A 24,147-nucleotide genomic window follows, 5' to 3' on the forward strand; every position below is an offset into this window, starting at 1 on the left:
TAGACTCATTTTGCAAATACTGTTCTGTCTTATATTTCAGGAAATCACAGAAAAATGATGACACAGGAATTCCTATTGATAATCAAAAGTATGTTGCTACAAATGTGTCTCTTAATTTATTGTGTAGACTTTTCTTACTGTGTTGACCTGACTTTCAAAGTAGAAGAAGGTAAAAGTCCTGGCACTTACCTTGGAGACATTGCTGCCGATTCTAATGTGATGGATGATGTGGCCATACAAGATCAAAATCTCATTGCATTCAGTCTTATGGAACAGGATGGAACAAGCAGTTCTCCATTATTCCGGATTTCTAAAAATACAGGAAAACTCTATACAGCACAAACATTGGATGCTGAATCTCTGTGTACTTATGGAAAAGAATGTTTCTTAATGGTTGATGTTGCGGTTCAAAAATCTAAAAGAATTATGAAGATTTTAGAAATCAAAGTAATAATTGAAGATGTAAATGATCATCAACCAGAATTTCCGGATAAACAAGTTAATATTGAGTTTGATGAAGATGATGGCAAAGGAGTGAAACGTATGATCTCAAATGCAATAGATAAAGATATTGGACGCATTAATTCTCAGATTACATACGAGTTAAAAAAATATAAAAATGAACCATTTGATTTATCAGTCTCTAAAAATGTGGACGGAACAGCTGATCTTTACATTATTCTGAAAGAAAGATTAGATAGAGAAGTGAAAGAAAGCTACATGGTAAAAGTTATTGCTAAAGATGGCGGATCTCCTTCTAAACAAAGTATTTTAGATGTTCACATTTCAGTTACAGATATGAATGATAATCCTCCTGTCTTTTCACAAAATCTTTATAATGTCACAATCAAAAATGAACCAAGTGAAACTTCTTCAATTGCAACTTTATCTGCCACAGATTTAGATTCTGGTAAAAATGGAAGAGTCACTTATCATTTCAGTACAAAAACATCGGATGTTGCTAAAAGTCATTTTAAATTAAATCAACAAACTGGACAGATTTTCTTAGAAAAGAAATTTACATTGAATAATATATTAATACATAATTTGTATGTTGAAGCACAAGATCAAGGAAATCCTCCATTAACAGCAAAGTCAATGGTATTAGTCAATGTGAACAACCAACAGAATAACCCTCCAATGATTCATCTCAAGTTCCTGTCAGCATCTGGAAAAGATTCAACATCAGTTTCTGAAAACATTGAGGTGGGAAGTTCTATTGCATATGTAAAAGTGACTGATCATGATGTTGGACAAAATGGAGAAGTGAGTTGCAATCTGCATTATGATAAATTTAAACTACAAAGTCTCGACACTAAGAAATACCAAGTAATTGTGAAAAAAGCATTGGATAGAGAAAGAGAGGCAAAGCATGAAATTATCATCAGCTGTCAAGATAAAGGATCTCCTCCACTGCAAAGTAAGAGTAAGTTCTCCATCAAAGTCACCGATGTGAATGATGTAAGGCCACAGTTCTCTATGGAGACATTTAAGTTCTTGATTGAAGAGAATGAGAAGTCGAGATTTTCTGTTGGCTTCATCAATGCAACAGACCCAGACCTGGGAGTTGGAGGGAAACTCACCTATTCTCTGCTCACAAATAACAAACAGTTTTTACCTTTCAAAATCAAAGATGATGGCATGATTTCAGCCATTATGTCACTGGATCATGAGTTTCAAAACATTTACAAGTTTCAAGTATTTGTGAAAGATAATGGAATCCCATCTCTCAATAATACAGTCAACGTCATTGTTGAAGTGACTGATAAAAATGATAATGCTCCGTATTTTACATTTCCCAGTGTCAATCCTTATAACATGGATGTTGTATATTACCAGCATCATTCAAAGAACATCACTTGTGTAAAGGCAGCTGATGGAGATAGTCAAGAGAATGCATTTCTAAAATATGAAATAATCAGAGGCAATGACAAGCAGATGTTCACCATCAACCAGTACACTGGTTTGTTAACTTTCAATCGGGTGCTTGCGCAACAAGATGCTGGTTCCTATGAGCTAGTATTTGTTGTCAAGGATAGTGGTAGCCCAGTTCTATCAGCAACAACTAGTATGTTTTTCACTGTCACTGTAAGCAACAAGACATCAGAAATGCTAAGTGCCGTTCATACAATCACTGAAGATAAAGTTGATCTTACATCAGTCATTATTATTACAGTTGTAGCAGTGACCGTAGCAGTCATCATTACTGCTTCAATCTCGGTATGTATCATTCGCTGTAATGATCAGAGAAATGTCACATATGCCCATGCAATGGCACCAGCCAATGTGGGTGTTGTTGGTCCAAGTGGCAGATATATGAGTGATCAGAGACATTTGATGTGTCCTTCAAAGCAGGGAATATCTTGGCCAACTGCTGTCAATGTAAACAAAAGCCAAGCAGATAAAATAAGAAGTGCACATATTAACCAAACCAACAGAGAATCTAATCCTCTTGAAAAGCTTCCCAGTCAGCAACAAAGATCAGCTTCCTTACCTCATACTGAAACAAATTACAATGAACAACAGGTAAGTCTTAACCTCTGTTTACATTATTTTTTATGATAATTCTTTATAAAGAATGTCAAAGTTTTAGTTTCATGTTTACAAGAAACTTATGAATGAAATGTTTCTTATTTTAAATTTCGATATCAAGTGAAACAATAATGAGCTGGCAAATCCATTTAATATTACACAAAAAATATGCCCATATTATGCTCGTGGTAATGTTGGAAAAGAATATATCAGCTTTGGAATGTGTGTTGTGTGGTTTCTGCCTTAGCTGTACACACACACACACAGATAACTACTCTTTTATATAATCGACTAATACGGTTATCTGGGAACATAAACAACAAAATAGAAAAGTTAAAAAGCATGTGCAACATCCTTCTATTAAATCCTCTGTTTTTCTGCTCTTCTCCTTTCAATATCCTCCTTTTCTCTCTCACCCCGTATCACGTTTTCTCTGACAAATTGATGAATTATTACATAATATTAAAATTTGTCCTAACCGTACATGACCTCCACTGGCTTATTCTAATAACCCTCAGAAGAATGAATATTAAAAGAAATGTGCCTATACTTTACCCAAGGCAATAATGAAAAACAAAAATACAATATACTTTTAAAATTGTTTTTAATTTTCTTTTTATTTATCAGATAGTTACATAATACAAAACAGTGGGAGTTTTCCCTTTTTTCTTAGCATATTTTATAGTTTAGATTTTTTTTTCACCCTAAATTAAAATATAACAATTTTTTTATAGGTCTAGAGTGTGGATTTGTAGATTCAAGTAATTAACAACTAGCTTACTTGAAAAATGTTTGCTACTTCAAATATTTGAAATAAAAATTTTTCATAATTAAATTTTGCCATAGCTTTTTTCACATTTATTCATATAGACATAAACATTTTGTTGAATTTTTATATAAATTCATTTTTTTAATATGGCTGTAAAGAAAGAAATAATAAACAATATTCGTAAACAGAAATATTTATTAAATCAAAATTAAAGCAATCATTGAATAAAAATATAATAAAGAATAGTTAATGAATAAAATGCTCAGCATGAAACCGTTACTTACTTAATGAATGTGTTTCACATAAACAAATACGTTTTTATAAACTTAAAAATATTTCTATTTCATCAATGATAACAGATTTTAGTAACAAAGGTAATATTTTCACATAAAATATGATCTTACTGCATTTGTTGATCATCTTTGGACAGATTTGTCTGTATTTGTCTTAAACATAAATACATATATAATCACCATTTAAAAATTGTCTTTTTATCATTCATTAATATTTTATAGATTTGATTTCAAAGATTCGAATTTTTATCATTTTAATTCATCAGCTGTATAAATGTAAAAAAACAAAAATATGCTTAGAATAAAACCTTTCGATTAATATTATGAATGTTTTTTTTTTAAATTTTTTAAATCAGCTTCACTTAACTTAATAATCATACATTTGTTTGATGTATGTTCGTAAACATTTTTATAAACTTAAAAATTCTCTACTCAGCAGAATGTTATTCATGATGAAGTGGCTCTTCCAACAAGTCTCAAAAATAAGTCCCGTCAACTCAGTTCCTCTGAATATCTCAATCATTCTTCACCCAAATTATCTCGTAGTAATAGTAGATGTGGCAGAAATCAAACAAACCCAAATCAAAATGAACAAATTACAGGTAAGTAAATTATTATGATCCTCATATCTTTTGTTAATTGATAATGAATTTGTTATTGTTCTTTTGGTTTTTTAATACAATTGAATTGCCATTTTTTTTTTAAATAACAATGCAATTTTCATTTTTGCAAAATTTTCTAAAAAGAAATCATAATACTGAAATATGTATGTAGAAAATTATGAACATTATTAGTCTTTAGAAATCTATTTTAATTTCTCATCTTTTGTGTTTTGTTATCCTTTTTTGTAAATTGAGTTTATGAAGAAAGATTTTCATTTAATTAAAACTAATTCTTTTACATTTAAATGATTTTTAGAAAAATATTTTTTTGTAGTATTCAAATCTTAAGAAATGTAAATTTTAAATTCATTAAGTTTTCATTTAATAAAGAAATAAAAATAAATAATTTAGAATAATAAATAAACTTTTTTTGCAATATTTAATAAGATTTTTCTTTTTATTAGAAAATCATAATAAATTGTTTCAATTTAATAAATATAAGAACAAAGAAAAGTCGTATTTTCTGTCCATGGGTGTTCCAAAAGTAACCTTGAAAACTATACAGGATACACTTATAAAACTTACATATTCCAATCACATTTGGGTAAACAATTATAACCATCAGCTATGAATGAAAAATTTTACAAATTAAAAATCACATAAAAATAACATCTTAATATAAAGAGACAGTCTTAAAAATAATGGTAGACCAAAACAAAAACATTTAAGAAGCTTTATCATGAATTTGTATGGTATTGATACCTATTTTAATACATTGTATGAACTAATATTTTTTTAAAAAAAACCAGTAATAAGAAAATGAAAGAACTAAAAATGTATAAATTATTTGAGAGAGAAACTGTTTAAAACAATATTTTGCTAAGATATCTAAATGTAACAATTAAATATTTTTAATTCATATATTTTGTTGTTATAATATTTATTAAATAAAAATATTCAAAATATTAGTAAAATTCATTTAATTTTTTAATCAATATTAAATTCATCAGGATCATCTAAAAATTAATTATTTCATGTTTAGTTTATCATAGATGGCATAACAAAGCTAATATATATTTCATTTAAGTTCCATGATTTTTTTATATAAAGTATTTTAATAAATTTGGTCAGATAGATGAGAAAAATAAACTTATAGTAGCGAATACTGCTAAAGAGTTAAATATTTTGGTTTCAATTCTAGCTAATGACATCCAAGTAATATTTTTTGTTTTACTTTTGTAATCACTACGATATATTGGGTAAAATATAATAATCAATATAAAATTGGCTCTATAATAATAAATACAAAATTTGTATGAATTAAAATATCATACTTAGGCATATTTTATGACCGGGTAATGCTGGGCGGTTTGTTGGTTTATTATCATAATATACATTGTGTGTATAATTATATAATTAAGGACCAGGCATTGCCCAGATGTAAACTACTTAGACGGAATTTGTTTAAATTTATAAAGCTATCAAGTTTAGTATTATGCTAGATATAACCTTGACACATTGGATCACAACAGCTATGACTATCTGTTCATTCTATATTATCCTTATGAATAATTTAAAAGTAACAAAACCTATTATTTTGATATCTAATTTACAGGTGTTCAATGAGTATGAATATGGTATGTAAATTAAATTAAAAAACGGAGTAAGTCCTTTTCTAAATGCTCCGGAATATTGAAATATTAAAGAATGGTTGAATGAACTTGAAGTGAGATGAGGTCAAGAAATATAGATAACTAAGTAAGAAAAAGATAGGTAACTTATTTAGTTTATTAGAAATTATGACTAATTAGAACAATTAAAACATATTTTTTCAAACATAATTCACGGTACATTTTAACATGTATTTTATACTATTCAAGTATATAGGAAAAAATCCACAAAAATGAACTCACATTTAGTATAATAATAATAGATTGCAGTAACTACACACTAAATTAAATACTTTAAAGTTCTCTATAATTTTGTAATTCATAAAAGTAATTTGAATTATTTATTGCAATTTTGGTAGGTTTTCAAATTATATCTTAAAAATGTCTAAAAAAAAACAACAAAAAAACCCCCCAAAAAACGCCAAGTTAAAGAATTTGGAAAACTGTTATTGTGATATCATAGGAATATTAGTTTAATACATTTTTTTGTAAATATTATTTTAATAATGTTTATATTATTGCCATTTTCAGATGTATACTCATCACAGTACTGCAACTCTCCATCAAAACAAAGAGGGTTGCGAGTACAAGAGACAGAGATGAGACCATTGGGACAGACTGTCAACTACCCAAGTGATACAACCATTGTGGCCAGAGGATTCTACACACCAAGCCTTTCACAAAACAATGACAATAAAGACTCTGTGACAGAAGACAGTAACTCTTCTGATACAAGTCTCCCGTCAACAGGAAATATTTATAGAAATCCAAGACCTTTACCCCCTGTACCCCAATAACATTATCTGCCTACAAAGACTTGATAGTTTTTCTTCCATTAAAATTCAAAATTAAATATTTATTTTCAATTTTTTAACAAAACTCTTGTCACAGTTTAAATTATTGATATAGTTAATTAGGCATGATTTAATATTTTGATGATGGAAAACATATTGGATATAATCAGCTTTGAACAAAAGTTTTTGTTCTATATAGAAACAAAGGAAAATTAATGACATTAAATAGAAAAAGTAATTCATCTTAAAAATAATAAGCTAGAAGTTATTCTTAAAAAAAAACTAATTATACTAAAAATTATTTCAAGTATTAATTGTGAATAAAAAAAGAAAAACCACCATGTAGGTTTTACTTACACTGAACTTTTTTTCATCACAATAAAGGATGCAACCTTCTGGTCCTGTTCATGGAGTGAAAGAAGAAAGCAGTCTGTAAAGAACAAAGGGCTAAATTCAGACATTGCATTTTGGGAGTTAAACATTTTTGTTTTGTTTTAAGATTATTTTTATGTTTTATATATACATATTTATATATTTCAAAATACAATGATATTTATTCATATTCCTTTAAAAAAATAAAACAAAATCAATCTAATTTTTTCATGATGAATAATAGCCATTATGGAATGTAGCAGCCATTAGAAACACAACACACTCATTAGGACTGCTGTATTACATCTTACAACAGAAACATTTTTATGAATATGATTTTGGCAAATGTACACTTGCAGAATTGTTAATAAGGATGTAATTTTCCATCTTTCTTCATAATCCTCAAATTTTTCTGAAAAGAAGGTAAGACAATAAACCATATTTGCGTTCTTTTTGTCTAAATGATTGACGACATAAAAGATGAGATTTCATGTTTTGTTGTGCATTTCAATTGACAAGCAACTTATTTTATTTTTTTGCATTTTGCATTGATTCTCATGAGTGTAAACTAAGCTAGTATAAGTTTTTGTTGATTAAAAAAGTATGTATAAAAATAAAAAACATGTAAATACAAATATTTAATTAAAATAATTGTATTAATTGGTAAGTATATGAAGAGAGAATGGTAGCACACACATATATACAATATATTTAAATGTTTACATTGTTGTTTTGCTGCGAAAAGATATTTATTTAAATCATGATTTTCTATCAAAATAATTAAGTTAATGGCTTAATGAGATTTATGATGAAATATGATTGCATTTGTACAACGATCAACAATATTTTGTTATTATAAATATAAATATCTGAAAAGATATTATAACATACAATTTAGTTATAGTACTAAATTAAGAGCAATTTTTCTTTCTATTAAAATGTTGGTTTCTCCTATGCCATTTACTTTTGTTGATAAATTATATGCATGAATTAGATGAAACATCTGATTTTTTTCTACATTTATTTTCTTAAAAATCATGAATTAAGAAAAAAATTATCTATTTCCATTAATAAGCATGTTTGGATGATCTAGAAACTGAAGTTCTTTGGAAATTATGATAAAATATTATGATTAACTATTTTAAATGAACTACTGGTTGTATATGTTTGTGGTAAGAATCAGTGTTTTTCAGTGTCTGATTTGATGAACAGATTTAGTTGGTTGGAAATTTTATTGAAAACTATATTTCATTGTCACATGAAGAAAGCATAATCATACACTTCTTTTTTTATAATACTGATACAAATTATTTGAAACTGTTAAATATAAGAACATTGTTCTCTTAATGATTACTTTAAAAAAGACATTCCTGACTATTTTTTTATATATAATATTGGATGAATAAACCATTGTTATATACAATTGAAATTGTAATTAATTTTTTCCATATTTTTTTAGTAATTTAATTATAACACTAAGATCTACTGTTATCAATGTCTTCATTCTGACAATGAAATATGAATATATCTAAATCGAAATTTTATCTTTTTAAGAAATTTTTACTGACTAAATCATTATCAAAATAATTTACTTCTGTTCAATTTACTGTTAACATTTACAATGTTCATTTACTCAAAAATATTCCATAACATGATTCATTTTAAACAACAATAGGATTTCATAGAATTAATTCATTATAGTGGTAAATGATTTTCATAGAAGTTGTCAGTAGATTTAGTTTTTTCTTAATTGATAATTATTATTTTGAACATCTGTTAAGTTTTACAGTAATTTTCATGAATAATATTGTTGTTTTTTTTTTTTCAATCTATTTGCTTCCTAAATCAGTAACAATATTTTTCATGAATAATCATATATATGAAAATATTTTATGGCAATGAAGATTCTTTTTAATGTTTCAGTATTATTTGCATTTAAAATATTAAAAAAGTTACTATTTTAAGAATTAAACATTAAAAAAATACTTTTCATTGTACATCAACTTTAAAACGATTTTTCAGTTAACAGTGTAAGTTTTGTTCAAATGGTAGCAGCCTTTTAGATTCATCAATAATTAAATAATATAGAGCTAAGTTTACCAAAATGTTTTTCTAGTTTTTATTTTAGATTTAAAAGGTAGTGTCTCACAAAATAAAAGTAAATATTTTAAAGGTTTTCCTAATAAATTTGTTGCCACATTTAAAATGTTAGTTAATGAATAATCTCAATGTCTTTATATTTCAGGACAGTAAAATCATCTTGGATATTCAAAAACAATAAAAGTAAAAAATGTTTATCACAGAGATGTCATTATCCATTTATGTATTATTCCTTATTCTGGCCATATCTAAAGGTGCAGATCTGACATTTAAAGTAGAAGAAGGCAAAAGTCCTGGCACTTACCTTGGAGACATTGCTGCCGATTCTAATGTGATGGATGATGTGGCCATACAAGATCAAAATCTCATTGCATTCAGTCTTATGGAACAGGATGGAACAAGCAGCTCTCCATTATTCCGGATTTCTAAAAATACAGGAAAACTTTATACAGCACAAACATTGGATGCCGAGTCACTATGTACTTCCAACAAAGAATGTTTTGTGATGGTTGATGTTGCTGTACAGAAATCTAAAAGAATAATGAAGATATTAGAAGTAAAAGTTAATGTACAAGATGTGAATGATCATCAACCAGAATTTCCTGACAAACAAGTTAACATTGAATTTTCTGAAAGGGATGCAAAAGGGACAAAATTATCGATTCCAAACGCCATTGATAAAGATGTAAGTCAGAAGAATTCCCTTATTACATATTCTTTAAAAAAACTGAAGGAAGAACCATTTCAATTGTCAATATCTAAAAAGGTTGATGGAACATCAGACCTTAGTATAACATTAGAAAAAAGACTTGACCGAGAAGTGAAAGATTCTTTTATGATTCGAATAATTGCAAAAGATGGAGGATCTCCTCCAAAAGAAAGTATTCTCTTGGTACATATTACTGTTACTGATGTCAATGATAATCCTCCTGTTTTTTCTCAAAGCGTCTACAATGTAACAATAAAAAACAAACCAAGTGAAACTTCTTCTATTGCAACTTTATCTGCCACAGATTTAGATTCTGGTAAAAATGGAAGAGTCACTTATCATTTCAGTACAAAAACGTCTGATGTTGCTAAAAGTCATTTTAAATTAAATCAACAAACTGGACAGATTTTCTTAGAAAAGAAATTTACACTAAGTAATGTATTAACACATAATTTGTATGTTGAAGCTAAAGATGGAGGAATCCCACCATTAAATTCACTTGCAATGGTTTTGGTTAATGTAATTAATCAACAAAATAACCCACCAACAATTCATCTAAAATTCCTGTCAGCATCCGGAAAAGATTCAACATCAGTTTCTGAAAACATTGAGGTGGGAAGTTCCATTGCATATGTAAAAGTGACTGATCATGATGTTGGACAAAATGGAGAAGTGAGTTGCAATCTGCATTATGATAAATTTAAACTACAAAGTCTCGACACTAAGAAATACCAAGTAATTGTGAAAAAAGCATTGGATAGAGAAAGAGAGGCAAAGCATGAAATTATCATCAGCTGTCAAGATAAAGGATCTCCTCCACTGCAAAGTAAGAGTAAGTTCTCCATCAAAGTCACCGATGTGAATGATGTAAGGCCACAGTTCTCTATGGAGACATTTAAGTTCTTGATTGAAGAGAATGAGAAGTCGAGATTTTCTGTTGGCTTCATCAATGCAACAGACCCAGACTTGGGAGTTGGAGGGAAACTCACCTATTCTCTGCTCACAAATAACAAACAGTTTTTACCTTTCAAAATCAAAGATGATGGCATGATTTCAGCCATTATGTCACTAGATCATGAGTTTCAAAACATTTACAAGTTTCAAGTATTTGTGAAAGATAATGGAATCCCATCTCTCAATAATACAGTCAACGTCATTGTTGAAGTGACTGATAAAAATGATAATGCTCCGTATTTTACATTTCCCAGTGTCAATCCTTATAACATGGATGTTGTATATTACCGGCATCATTCAAAGAACATCACTTGTGTAAAGGCAGCTGATGGAGATAGTCAAGAGAATGCATTTCTAAAATATGAAATAATCAGAGGCAATGACAAGCAGATGTTCGCCATCAACCAGTACACTGGTTTGTTAACTTTCAATCGGGTGCTTGCGCAACAAGATGCTGGTTCCTATGAGCTAGTGTTTGTTGTCAAGGATAGTGGTAGTCCAGTTCTATCAGCAACAACTAGTATGTTTTTCACTGTGACTGTAAGCAACAAGACGTCAGAAATGCTAAGTGCCGTTCATACAATCACTGAAGATAAAGTTGATCTTACATCAGTCATTATTATTACGGTTGTAGCAGTGACCGTAGCTGTTATCATTACTGCTTCAATCTCGGTATGTATCATTCGCTGTAATGACCAGAGAAATGTCACATATGCTCATGCAATGGCACCAGCCAATGTGGGTGTTGTTGGTCCAAGTGGCAGATATATGAGTGATCAAAGACATTTGATGTGTCCTTCAAAGCAGGGAATATCTTGGCCAACTGCTGTCAATGTAAACCAAAATCAATCAGATAAAGTAAGAAATGCACACATAAACCAAACTAACAGAGAATCTCATCCTACAGAAAAGCTTCCCAGTCAACAACAGAGATCAACCTCCCTTCCTCATAACCAGACTTCAGCAAGTATTGAATCACGGGTAAGTACTTTTTTTAAACAAATATTTTATTCATGCAATAGTTTTTTTAAAAACAAAATGTTTTAAATGGAAAGGCTCCTGGCTGAAGTAATGATGCAAAACAATTACTCTGCATCACCACTAGTGAGCTAACCCAGTTTACAAGTCTCATACTTTAACCAAAATGAAATCCTGCTAATCTACACAAGAAAAAACTCCAGAAGTTTCTACTGCTACTATAGTAATAATAAATCTGTATAATAAAAGATTTATTTATTTTTTTTTTATGTTTATATTTAGTTTGAATTAAAGTCATTATTATCCTTATTTTATTACATTCATCAAGAATCACGAGGAAAGATATTATTGAAAATTCTTAATATTATTCAACTAATATTCATTTATTCAGTTTTTCAGTTTTAGATAAAATTCTTCAAGAACTTTTTAATGTTTTTATCTTGCATGTAATTTTTTTGGTAAATAATCATTTGATGTTTATTTTTCTTATTATAGACCCACATACAGTCTGATGCAATACCTCCAAATAGTCCTCATAATAATTCTCACCAAATGAATTCACATGAATATAGAAACCATTCGTCATCCAAACTATCTTTAACAGACAGTGGACAAAGCAGAAGAAATCCCAATTTGAGTCAGAATCAAGAAAATTCTGGTATTTAACACAATATTCTCTTTATTTTTTGCTTGTTCACAAATTCATATTAATTTTTATAAAGAAAAAAGAATAAATAATTTTCTTTTTACTTTTCTAAAAAGATTCTCAATTTATCATTAACTGAACACATAATTATCAGCCAAGATCAAGAGTTTTATTTCTAGAAAATGTGAATTAGTAAACAAAAAAGAGAAATATTTTTATCATTTTTCTAAGCAATTTTTCTGCATAAAATAAAGTAAGAGGGAATACTTTTATTAAATATTCTTTCTTTGAATAAGATATTTCATACATTATGGAATGTATTTATGTCCCTAAATAAGTAAACTGTTGGATTTATTTTATTTATTTAAATACAGAATGATTGCTTTTTAGAAAACTAATCATTCAAACACAGTAGTGTTTGAATATATGGTTAAGTGGCAGTTTTAGTCATTTAGAACTGCTTTAAAGCTTCACCACTCACTCATTTATTTTACCAAATTTCAAACAATTATTACAGCTTATAGATCACTTTCTCAGCTATATTATGAAAAAAACAAAATTTTTTCGTTCAGTAAAACAAAAGTTATGATGAATTTTCTGGTATTCAAAATCGTAAAAATATGTAAGGAGGTGAGCGACGCTTTTTATGACTGGTTTCCACAGCAACTATGTTGCTTTAGAGACTACTATTGCTACAAATTCACTGCTGTCACAGAAAGAGAAGCAACAAGTGAAACAGAGAATGAAAGCATGAAAGGGAGATAATTGGGGGGATTTTATTGAAAGCAGACAAGTGCCATACATTGTTATTACATATGTGTTTATGGGGGCAAGAAAAATAAGATTGAAATTAAACAAAGAACAAGTGAATTTATTGGAAGCCTGGAAAAATCATGGATTACAATAGAAAAATGCGAGCATGAAAAGTAATATGGTTAAGCTTAAACATGGAAAAGTAAAGGACTAGTTGTTAAAACTGGAAAAGCAAAGGACAAGATATTCTGGTAAAAAATATAATAAATTCATGACTTAAAATATTGCACTATTAAGAATTTTTAAAAAAATTCGATTTATAACATTATATAATTAATTCTGAATGCTGCAATATTTTAAGTTATAAATTTATCATATTTTTTACTAGAATATATTGTTTTTTCATGCTCGAATTTTCTATTGTAATACAATATTCTTAAATAAAAAAAAATTATAAATTAGTTATCTTTTCTGCTACACAAATTCTCAAAATATGTCCAGTTTCATATTATTTTTTTCCCCGATTCTTTTATTAAAATACTATCCTTACATAAAAGGGTGTTCACTATTTTATTACTGTGGTTATTAAGAAAAAAATTGGGCTGACATACATGAGTGAGGCCCCCATAGCGAAATACGCATCAGCTCCGATGTTGTACGTAGCTCGTTAGTTTTAGGTAATTATTATCAGGAAAATTGGTGCAAGTCCAGATTAGCACTTGTTAGATATATTTTTGGGCAATATCTGTTTTTATTAAATTGTTAGGTGAAAGTACAGAATAGGTATAAAACACTTCCCATCCCCATGTTAAGAATGGCTTTCTAAATAATAACACTATAATTTCAGTACGGATCAATAAGTGTATGAGTACCTTTTATTTTCTTGAATTAAAAAAAACAAAACTACTCGACAAGAACATGACTGTTTTTGTTTTAATAATTATTTTTATTCAAAAATGAAAAATAAAAATAACTATAATCTCCAGCCCCCCCCCCCCCGAAAAAAACCTAAGAACAAAATAATCTGAAAAGCGCAAAGTTCAAGCCAAAATAAAAAAAAACAATGCCACATATGCCAAAATTCTTTCCTTTCTTTTCAGATTAATGATCACTCCCTGAAACGTGCTGCATACAACATCAGAGCCGATGCGTATTTCGCTATGGGGTCCTCACTTGTGTACGTCAGCCAAAAATTGTAATGAAAATACTGCATTCATTATTAAGATAATATGGAAAGCAAAACTTATTTTAAAACTGTTTTAGAAGATAGAATTTTCCATTACGTAAAAAGCATTTTCTTTGGAAGAATTCATATAGGAGTTCTCCAGACTAAACTGTGAGAGAATAAATTAGAAAATAAAATAGAGATCAATAAAAAAATATAATATTGAAATAATTCAAGTTACTGAAAAAACTTGCTAAAATTAAGTTTTTTTTTTATTGACATTGAAATATGGCTAAAGTCCTATTTCATTTTCTCTCATATTTTGAGTAATAAGAATAGTTTATGAATTTATGATTATATTTAACATAAGATATAATACATTAGAATTAGTTGTTTACTTTTCATTTATATATTTCAGAACTTTACACTTCCCAGTACTGCAATTCTCCATCAAAACGAAGAGGACAATCATCACAAGAGACAGAGATGAGACCATTGGGACAGACTGTCAACTACCCAAGTGATACAACCATTGTGGCTAGAGGATTCTACACACCAAGTTTTACACAAAACAATGACAACAAAGAGTCTGTGACAGAGGATAGTAACTCTTCTGACACAAGTCTCCCATCAACAGGAAATATTTATAGAAATCCAAGACCCTTACCACCAGTACCGCAGTAAAGTTTTAAATGTCTGATATGTATTAATACTAACTTGTAAAAATATAACTGTATGAAGATATATATATATATATATATATATATATATATATATATATATATATATATATTCATTTTTTATTCATATATATATATATATATGTATATATGTAATAGTCACAAATGATTTCTTTTTATAATGTCACTATTAGCTTATTAAATAAGATATAGTAGAAATAAATTAAAAATGAAAAGACTGCTTCATACTGTAAATTTAAATGAAATCATTTTAATAAATTATTCTGATTCAATAGTTATCCAAAAGCAGAAAAATCCAATATTTCATTCATTTTTTAAACAATTCAGTCATGCTTATTGAAACAAAGGATAATCTAAAATACATTAGTAACTGCATTGTTTAAGAAGCATGTTCATTCTATTTAAACCATTAAAAATAAATTATAGCATTTGGAATTTTAATTTCATATATATATATATATATATATATGTATATATATATATATATGTATTTAAAAATGCTAAATATTTATATACTTACATGGGAGAAACATTAATTTGATTAACCAAAGAAGCTCCTCATTGTGTTGCTGGGAATGAGAGAAGAAAGAAAACTGAAAAGAACAAAGGAGTGAATAATCCGAATTGCATTTTGGGAGTTACATATGATTTTTTTTTAAATATAGTTTTTATTTAAGAAATGATTTTTATCTCTCATTTAAAAGTATTATATTAACTTTTGAATCAATTTTCTAAAAAAAAATATAAAATAATGAGATATAGATTTAATTTCTCTATGATGAGTAGTAGACATTATCAATTGTAGCAGCCATTAAGCACTCACCACATTCAATAGGACTTCTATCATCTTTCTTAGCTTAATCAAAAAAACTGGACACTTTTACTTTGAATAATATTCTCAGAAAACAGCTGCAGAAACCAAAATGAAAATGTAACTGAAAATGATACAATTTTACTAACAAAGGTAAGTAAACTGTAATTTTCACTTTTTCTAATTAAAATGTTGCGAAATATTTCAATATAGACACAAAGCAACATGACAGAAGGATTCAGATCTCAGGTTTAGAAACGTTTTCTTTAGGCTTATTATGTCAAAATGTGTTGGTTTTCTTGTTTATAAAAAAAACAAAAACATTAAAAACCCTAGAAGATTCCAAATAATTTATCAAATATTTAAATGTAAATCTACTGGCTGTTTTCATAGGAATGTATTGTCCATTGTTTATTTCTGTTTTTATTTTCTGGTGATACCCTATTTTATTTTTATATAACACCAAAATTAAATTGCTTTTTTTGTTTGTATTTTCAAGCAAGTATAACAGCAAGATTATGAGATGAATATGATTGAGTTTTTAAAAATAATCTATTTTTTAATTAGGAAATACTCTCTAGTATTTAGTTATATAGATAACAAGCTCTTTTATAGAAATCAAATTTAGCATGCTATAATAAAATAGTGACATTACTATTATAATAATTTTCAATCATTGATATTAAAATAATTTTAAAATATATAACATTTTTAAATATTATGACATAATTTTAGTTAAAGATTGATATGAACTTTCTTTTACAGTTAAATGGTTGATGTATAATAAATAAAGTTTCCAATGTATTTATTTATCTTTATATAAACTTGTTTTTAAAATTCATTTTTTAATGTAAGTTACATTTCATTATATTTGAAATCAATATTTTCCTTCAGTTGAAAACCAAACCTATAAAAAAATTATTGCAAAAATTAGAAAAAAAAAGAAAAAAAGAACTATGTGATAAATGTTACACACACAAAAATTAAATTTGTAAAATCAAAAGCTTGTAAAAATATCACAAATGAAATTTTTAGAAATAAATTTTCCAATTATAATATTATTAAAATCATGTTTAAATCAATAAATATGTTGTTTATGTCAAGGACAATATTAAAAAATATTCATATTTTTAAATGTTTTATGATTTCTATGCATTTAACACTTCTCCATTAATTACAAATAAATATTACAGAGTGAAAAGTTTGTATACAAATATAGTTCATAAAGATAGATTGTAAGCTTATTTACATATTGTCTGAAATAAAATAATAGTAATAACATTTAAATGAATATCTTATGTAAAATAATTCCATGAATATATTTGTTTTAATTTAAATAAATCTAAAAAAAAATGTTTTTGTTTTTTTTTAAATTGCATTTTCACCACAAACAGTATCAATTTGATGTAGGGTTACTATCTTGGACAGAAATTGTAGGGATACTATGTAGGGAGATGAGCAGCAAGATGTCCGTTTACATTACACACAAACTTCTGCATGTCAGTACAGTTGGAGAAGCAGAAACCCAGAAAGAAATTCTAGGGAAGAAACTATTAGAGTAGAAGGCTTTCTGACATCTGGGGATCTGTACTATATAGAGGTGGTGCTTTGCTGCTTGTCAGATTTGTTGAGTGTATTTAAGTCGAGGGGGTACAAGGGTTTGTAGTTTTTCGGAGTATCTACCATTTAAATACTTCTAAAACAGGCAGAGGGATGCAACATTTAATCAATGAGAAGGAGTATTTATTAGTTTAATAATATAAGTTATTTTCTTATATTTCAGATAAACGCACTGAATGACCTGAAATCAAAAACATGATACACATAGGAATTCTATTCTCTATTTTGCATATTGTATTTACTGCGGATCTGACAGTGAAAGTTGAAGAAGGGAAAAGTCCTGGCACTTACCTTGGAGACATTGCTGCCGATTCTAATGTGATGGATGATGTGGCCATACAAGATCAAAATCTCATTGCATTCAGTCTTATGGAACAGGATGGAACAAGCAGCTCTCCATTATTCCGGATTTCTAAAAATACAGGAAAACTTTATACAGCACAAACATTGGATGCAGAGTCATTGTGCACATTCTACAAAGAATGTTTTCTAATGGTTGATGTTGCTGTTCAAAAATCTAAAAGGATTATGAAAATACTTGAAGTAAAAGTAATAATACAAGACATTAATGATCATCAACCAGAATTTCCTGATAAACAAGTGAACATAAAATTTTCTGAGGGAGATATCACAGGAACAAAAATATCAATTCCTAATGCTGTTGACAAAGATATTGGAATTATCAATTCTCAGATTACTTATGAACTAAAGAAATATAAAGATGAACCATTTGATTTGTCCGTTTCCAAAAATATTGATCAAACTGCTGATCTCTATATTATTCTGAAAGAAAGATTGGACAGAGAAGTGAAAGAAAGCTACATGGTAAAAGTCATTGCTAAAGATGGTGGATCTCCTTCTAAACAAAGTATTTTAGATGTTCACATTTCAGTTGCAGATGTGAATGATAATCCTCCTGTTTTCTCACAAAATCTTTATAATGTCACAATCAAAAATGAACCAAGTGAAACTTCTTCTATTGCAACTTTATCTGCCACAGATTTAGATTCTGGAAAAAATGGAAGAGTCACTTATCATTTCAGTACAAAAACATCTGATGTTGCGAAAAGTCATTTTAAATTAAATCAACAAACTGGACAGATTTTCTTAGAAAAGAAATTTACATTGAGTAACATGCTGACTTATAACTTATTTGTGGAGGCTACTGATGGTGGCAATCCTCCCTTAACAGCTAAATCAATGATCATTGTAAATGTTGTTAATAATCAAAATAATCCACCAACAATTCACTTAAAATTTTTGGCAGCATCTGGAAAAGATTCAACATCTGTTTCTGAAAATATTGAGGTGGGAAGTTCCATTGCATATGTAAAAGTGACTGATCATGATGTTGGACAAAATGGAGAAGTGAGTTGCAATCTGCATTATGATAAATTTAAACTACAAAGTCTCGACACTAAAAAATACCAAGTAATTGTGAAAAAAGCATTGGATAGAGAAAGAGAGGCAAAGCATGAAATTATCATCAGCTGTCAAGATAAAGGATCTCCTCCACTGCAAAGTAAGAGTAAGTTCTCCATCAAAGTCACCGATGTGAATGATGTAAGGCCACAGTTCTCTATGGAGACATTTAAGTTCTTGATTGAAGAGAATGAGAAGTCGAGATTTTCTGTTGGCTTCATCAATGCAACAGACCCAGACCTGGGAGTTGGAGGGAAACTCACCTATTCTCTGCTCACAAATAACAAACAGTTTTTACCTTTCAAAATCAAAGATGATGGCATGATTTCAGCTATTATGTCACTGGATCATGAGTTTCAAAACATTTACAAGTTTCAAGTATTTGTGAAAGATAATGGAATCCCATCTCTCAATAATACAGTCAACGTCATTGTTGAAGTGACTGATAAAAATGATAATGCTCCGTATTTTACATTTCCCAGTGTCAATCCTTATAACATGGATGTTGTATATTACCGGCATCATTCAAAGAACATCACTTGTGTAAAGGCAGCTGATGGAGATAGTCAAGAGAATGCATTTCTAAAATATGAAATAATCAGAGGCAATGACAAGCAGATGTTCACCATCAACCAGTACACTGGTTTGTTAACTTTCAATCGGGCACTTGCGCAACAAGACGCTGGTTCCTATGAGCTAGTGTTTGTTGTCAAGGATAGTGGTAGTCCAGTTCTATCAGCAACAACTAGTATGTTTTTCACTGTGACTGTAAGCAACAAGACATCAGAAATGCTAAGTGCCGTTCATACAATCACTGAAGATAAAGTTGATCTTACATCAGTTATTATTATTACGGTTGTAGCAGTGACTGTAGCAGTCATCATTACTGCTTCAATCTCGGTGTGTATCATTCGCTGTAATGATCAGAGAAATGTCACATATGCCCATGCAATGGCACCAGCTAATGTAGGTGTTGTTGGTCCAAGTGGCAGATATATGAGTGATCAGAGACATTTGATGTGTCCTTCAAAGCAGGGAATATCTTGGCCAACTGCTGTCAATGTAAACAAAGGCCAAACAGACAAAACAAGAAATGCACACATAAACCAAACCAGCAGAGAATCCCATCCTCTAGAAAAGCTTCCCAGTCAGCAACAGAGATCAGCTTCTTTACCTCAGAATCAAACACAGCTTCAAGATTCTCACCAGGTAGTACCTTCTATTTGTACAATTATATTTCATATTAACAATTGTAAATTTATCTATTCATATAAATAAATGCTAGAATTTTAATAATATTTATAGTACTTTTATCGTACATATTCTAATTAAATATTTTATTATAAAATTAAATCTGTATTCTTAAGTTTATAAATTTTTGTTCTTCCTTTTTCATTAATACATTTTTAAATTTCTTCAGTTCATTTTTGTACTATCTGTATTTAACTTTTACTTGATGCATTATAATTTAAAAAAAATTGATCTCGTTTTTGTATTTATTTATAAATTGAAAGTATTTTAGAATCAGTACAATATTAAAATCCTCAGTGTCTTCACTTTTAATTGGTTACTGTATTAGAATTTTAATTGTCCTTTAAATCCTTCTCCTACTACTCATATATGTATTGTTTCCTCTTGCTTAACCAGAATTTACATAATAAAATTGTACTTACTGTCTTTATGTTGGAAAAATTAATCAGAATTAAGAATCAGGTTATTTTAGGTATCAGAATTTTTTTTAGCCTAATTTCAAATTCCAAAAATGCTTCTTTCAATCTTTTTTTTGTTTAAAACTTACTTTTCTATTGCTTATACTAATGATAAAATGATAAATATTTATGGTTTTTAAACTACTAGTAAAACTAAAATCTCTATACCTAAATAAAAAATATATAAATCTATATAAAAAGGAATTTATGTAAAAATGGTATTGAAGAAATGGTTCCCACAAAAATGATATATAAAATATTTATGTCAGTAAAGGTTCTTTTCAAATCTGAAAAATTATAGAACTGGAAATTATCTTCAGTTTTTTTGTAGTACTAAACACAACAGATGGCCTAAATATTTGTGCGACAAAACACTAGTCTGTCACAAAGCTGCAATTCTCAATGCCTTCGTAGCATGTTTAGCAAAATAATGTTTGAGCTACACATGACATTATTTAGAAGGTTAGCATCTATAACGGATATTAAACTAGGTCATATACGGTAAAACAGCTGAAACATTGTGATTATAACTATGATAAGAACACTTCTAGTATGAATACATATAATGTAAAATAGAATTTCTCATCTACAAAATTCACAAGAAGACATTTGAAAGTTTTAATATTCATATAATTACAAAAGTGAATTTAAAGTTATATCATTTCTTTTTAGCCAATTCACTCTTTGGAACTGAACTCAAGAAGTAAAACTTACCAAACAAGTTCTCAAGAATATCTCAATCATCCTTCCCCAAAATTGACAAGTGCTGATTGTAAAAATAGCAGAAAAGGGGCCAACCTTAAACAGGACTATGAAGTTGGAGGTAAGTAATAAAATGATGCTTTTCTCTCTGTTTTTTAATTGATTTTTATTTTTCCTGTTTCATAAACTTTCAGCATTTAATTTTTTGATTTTATTATTAATTGAATTAAGAAATGCAATAGTGTAAACTGAAACACACCTTTTAAAAATCTTATTTGAAATAATAATTTAATTTCCAAAAAACGTTTGCTTCTCATCTATATATCGATATTTTTTCATACCTGATATTTAAAAAAAAAACATTTTGATTTTTGTTTTGACAGTTCACACTATACAAATTAGAACTTTCTTGAAATTTTACAAGACTTTATTTTCACACCACATTAATAAAACATATGTACCATCCGTATAATTTTTTTTTTTTTTTAAATTAAATGAAGGCGGAGAAGATTCTTGTCAACCAATTTGTAAATTTTCTTTTCTCTTTTTAGACATATCATAAAATGATTTTACAATGTTCAGGGCTGAACTATGAATATGTTTTTAAACTTTTACATTCACATTAATCTGGTACTATTAAATCCCATTTGATGAAGAAGCTGGTATTTTTAAATGTTAGTCTTTGTGTTCAAGAAAACATTCTTGAAATAAGGACATGTTTCTATATGGGAATGTTATTAAGTTCTGAGCAAAGTATTGCATAATGAATGAAGTATTTTTGAAAAATAAAAAGATTTTAAATGATTACAGTTTGAATACTTAGAAAATTGTTTAAAAATAAAATATATTACGGTGTGATATATCGGATGATATTAAAAATATTACTCAAATTTGATCATGGTCTATGAATATTTTGTTCACAAAAATCAGTTTTTAATGAAATATCCTGAAAAATCAATACTTACTTGTGAAAATAAAGATACACATCACTAAATTTGTACAAATTATTTATATTCCTTAAGTACTTCATAAGTTCCAACATGGGAACATTGGTAGTTTTTTAAATGTGAAATCTTTTTATTTGTCACTCTTTAAATTTAAACATAATTTCTTTTAAAAGTTAATACATGGTAGCATAATTCAGATATAAAAAGATTAATTCATAGGATTTTTAATTTGTTATATCAATTTTTGCAATAAAAAAGTTTTAATACGTATATTTAACTTCTAAAATAATTTTTATTTTATAATTTGTGATGATATTACTGTTGATTGCATCTATTTTTCAGAAGTTTATACTTCCCAGTATTGTAATTCTCCATCAAAAGAAAGAAGGTTGCCAGCACAAGACACAGAGATGAGGCCATTGGGACAGACTGTCAACTATCCAAGTGATACAACCATTGTGGCCAGGGGATTTTATACACCAACTCTTTCACAAAACAATGACATTAAAGATTCTGTGACAGAGGACAGTAATTCTTCTGATATAAGTCAGCAGTCAGTGGGAAATCTTTATAGAAACCCAAGACCTTTACCCCCAGTACCACAGTAATTGCTGCAGTTTATACATTATACTTCAATAATTATTTAATTCTTTTAAAGTGTTATTTAACATGAAGAAAAATTAATTTATTTGCAATTTTTTTTTCAAATATTAAAAATATACTTTTCTCAAAAATTAAATCAAAAGAATAGGATTAAATAAAATATCATTTTTAGAAAAAAATGTCATATTTTATACATCAAATGATTATCTTAAATACAACAACTTACATTTTTTTCATAAAACGATTTTCGTTTCTTAAAAACAAAGAATAGTTATAAAAGTGACAGGCATTTAAAATGAATAGCTGCATTAATCTTATGGTATTGACAAAAATTCCCAAAACAGACCCAAGTATGATTTTTCTGTCAGCTGAAGATGTATTTTGTATACTGTTGATAATTGCACAGACTATTTTATACTTACATTAATTACAGATGAAGATGCTTTTATGCTATAGAGAGCCACCATGTTTTAGAGAAGGAGAAAGAAGAAAGCAGGCAGCAAGGAACAAAGGATTGAATTGACACAATGCATTTTGGGAATTAAAAATGAATTTCATTTATTTTTAAAATTTATAATTAAATACACATTTATTTCCAAATATTTATGCATTTAGGAGAATTTTATGAAAAAAAAAAAGAATAATTAAAATTAATTATGTTGGCTTTGTTTTCTTTATGATGAATAGTAGTTGTCGTTTATAGTAGCAGCCATTGTACATACATCACATTCACTAGGATTCCTACTTACTGTCTCAACTAAACATAAAGGATGGATCCCTGACTGAATGATTTTCTTTTAAACAATTGCTGCATAAGATATAGTAACAGCATCAATTCCATTGTATTTTAATTAGACAATCATTCTTTGCTACAAAGGTAAGTACATTTAATCATTCTGTTTTTTGTTTGGATGTCAACGACATATAGGAAAATGCATTCTAGTCTATACTTCCCAGTACTGTAATTTTCCATCTTGCTAAACATTTGATATAAGAAAATTTTGATTTAAAGAGTGTGAATTTATAAATTTATAAACTGCATATTTTAATATTATTTTCTTTATACTTCTAAATATTTGTAGACAGTTTGTTATTAATAGTGAAGTTCAACATAAACAAATTCCTGATGAACCACCACACTTTATCAAATCTCCAATACTAACAATTACTACAATACTATCCCATTGATTACTGTACACACATTAACCCTTATTCCGAGTGGCTTCTGGGCCTTGATAAGTGGTGATCACCATGTAAAAAAAAAAAAAAAAAGAACTGTTAGATAAACAAACATG

The 24,147-nt window shown here is 28.2% G+C and overlaps 3 protein-coding genes across 3 annotated transcripts in view; all 3 read left to right on the forward strand.

Annotated features, from left to right (window-relative positions):
• LOC145242749 (protocadherin Fat 4-like) overlaps positions 1-24,147 on the forward strand; it is a 212,420-nt gene that overhangs the window by 96,322 nt on the left and 91,951 nt on the right. Inside the window, exons 18-20 of the mRNA XM_080105891.1 lie at positions 41-2,526; positions 4,031-4,196; positions 6,398-6,660. Of these exons, the coding sequence (XP_079962017.1) occupies positions 41-2,526; positions 4,031-4,196; positions 6,398-6,660 (2,915 nt within the window). The remainder of the gene's footprint in view (positions 1-40; positions 2,527-4,030; positions 4,197-6,397; positions 6,661-24,147) is intronic.
• Positions 7,220-15,048, forward strand: LOC145242900 (protocadherin beta-2-like). Its single transcript, XM_080106012.1, has 4 exons — positions 7,220-7,455; positions 9,278-11,776; positions 12,269-12,431; positions 14,756-15,048. The coding sequence occupies exons 2-4, from the start codon at positions 9,323-9,325 to the stop codon at positions 15,019-15,021; spliced, it is 2,883 nt and encodes a 960-aa protein (XP_079962138.1). The 5' UTR covers positions 7,220-7,455; positions 9,278-9,322; the 3' UTR covers positions 15,022-15,048.
• On the forward strand, positions 15,827-23,490 carry LOC145242912 (protocadherin beta-2-like). Its single transcript, XM_080106024.1, has 4 exons — positions 15,827-16,002; positions 17,633-20,100; positions 21,273-21,423; positions 22,592-23,490. Exons 2-4 carry the CDS (start codon positions 17,665-17,667, stop codon positions 22,855-22,857), a joined length of 2,853 nt encoding a protein of 950 aa, XP_079962150.1. The 5' UTR covers positions 15,827-16,002; positions 17,633-17,664; the 3' UTR covers positions 22,858-23,490.

The sequence above is a fragment of the Euprymna scolopes genome, chromosome 21 (assembly GCF_053919585.1).
Source record: "Euprymna scolopes isolate OS-2025 chromosome 21, ASM5391958v1, whole genome shotgun sequence".
In the NCBI taxonomy this organism is placed as follows: Eukaryota; Metazoa; Mollusca; class Cephalopoda; order Sepiida; family Sepiolidae; genus Euprymna; species Euprymna scolopes.

What these genes read in the sequence shown, in the direction of transcription:
- LOC145242900 (XM_080106012.1), top strand. Translation starts at nt 9,323, where the DNA reads ATGTTTATCACAGAGATGTCATTATCCATTTATGTATTATTCCTTATT. An exon ending in CAGCAAGTATTGAATCACGG is followed by an intron (nt 11,777 to 12,268) that starts GTAAGTACTTTT and finishes TTCTTATTATAG; the next exon opens with ACCCACATACAGTCTGATGC. An exon ending in TCAGAATCAAGAAAATTCTG is followed by an intron (nt 12,432 to 14,755) that starts GTATTTAACACA and finishes TATATATTTCAG; the next exon opens with AACTTTACACTTCCCAGTAC.
- LOC145242912 (XM_080106024.1), top strand. Translation starts at nt 17,665, where the DNA reads ATGATACACATAGGAATTCTATTCTCTATTTTGCATATTGTATTTACT. An exon ending in AGCTTCAAGATTCTCACCAG is followed by an intron (nt 20,101 to 21,272) that starts GTAGTACCTTCT and finishes ATTTCTTTTTAG; the next exon opens with CCAATTCACTCTTTGGAACT. An exon ending in ACAGGACTATGAAGTTGGAG is followed by an intron (nt 21,424 to 22,591) that starts GTAAGTAATAAA and finishes TCTATTTTTCAG; the next exon opens with AAGTTTATACTTCCCAGTAT.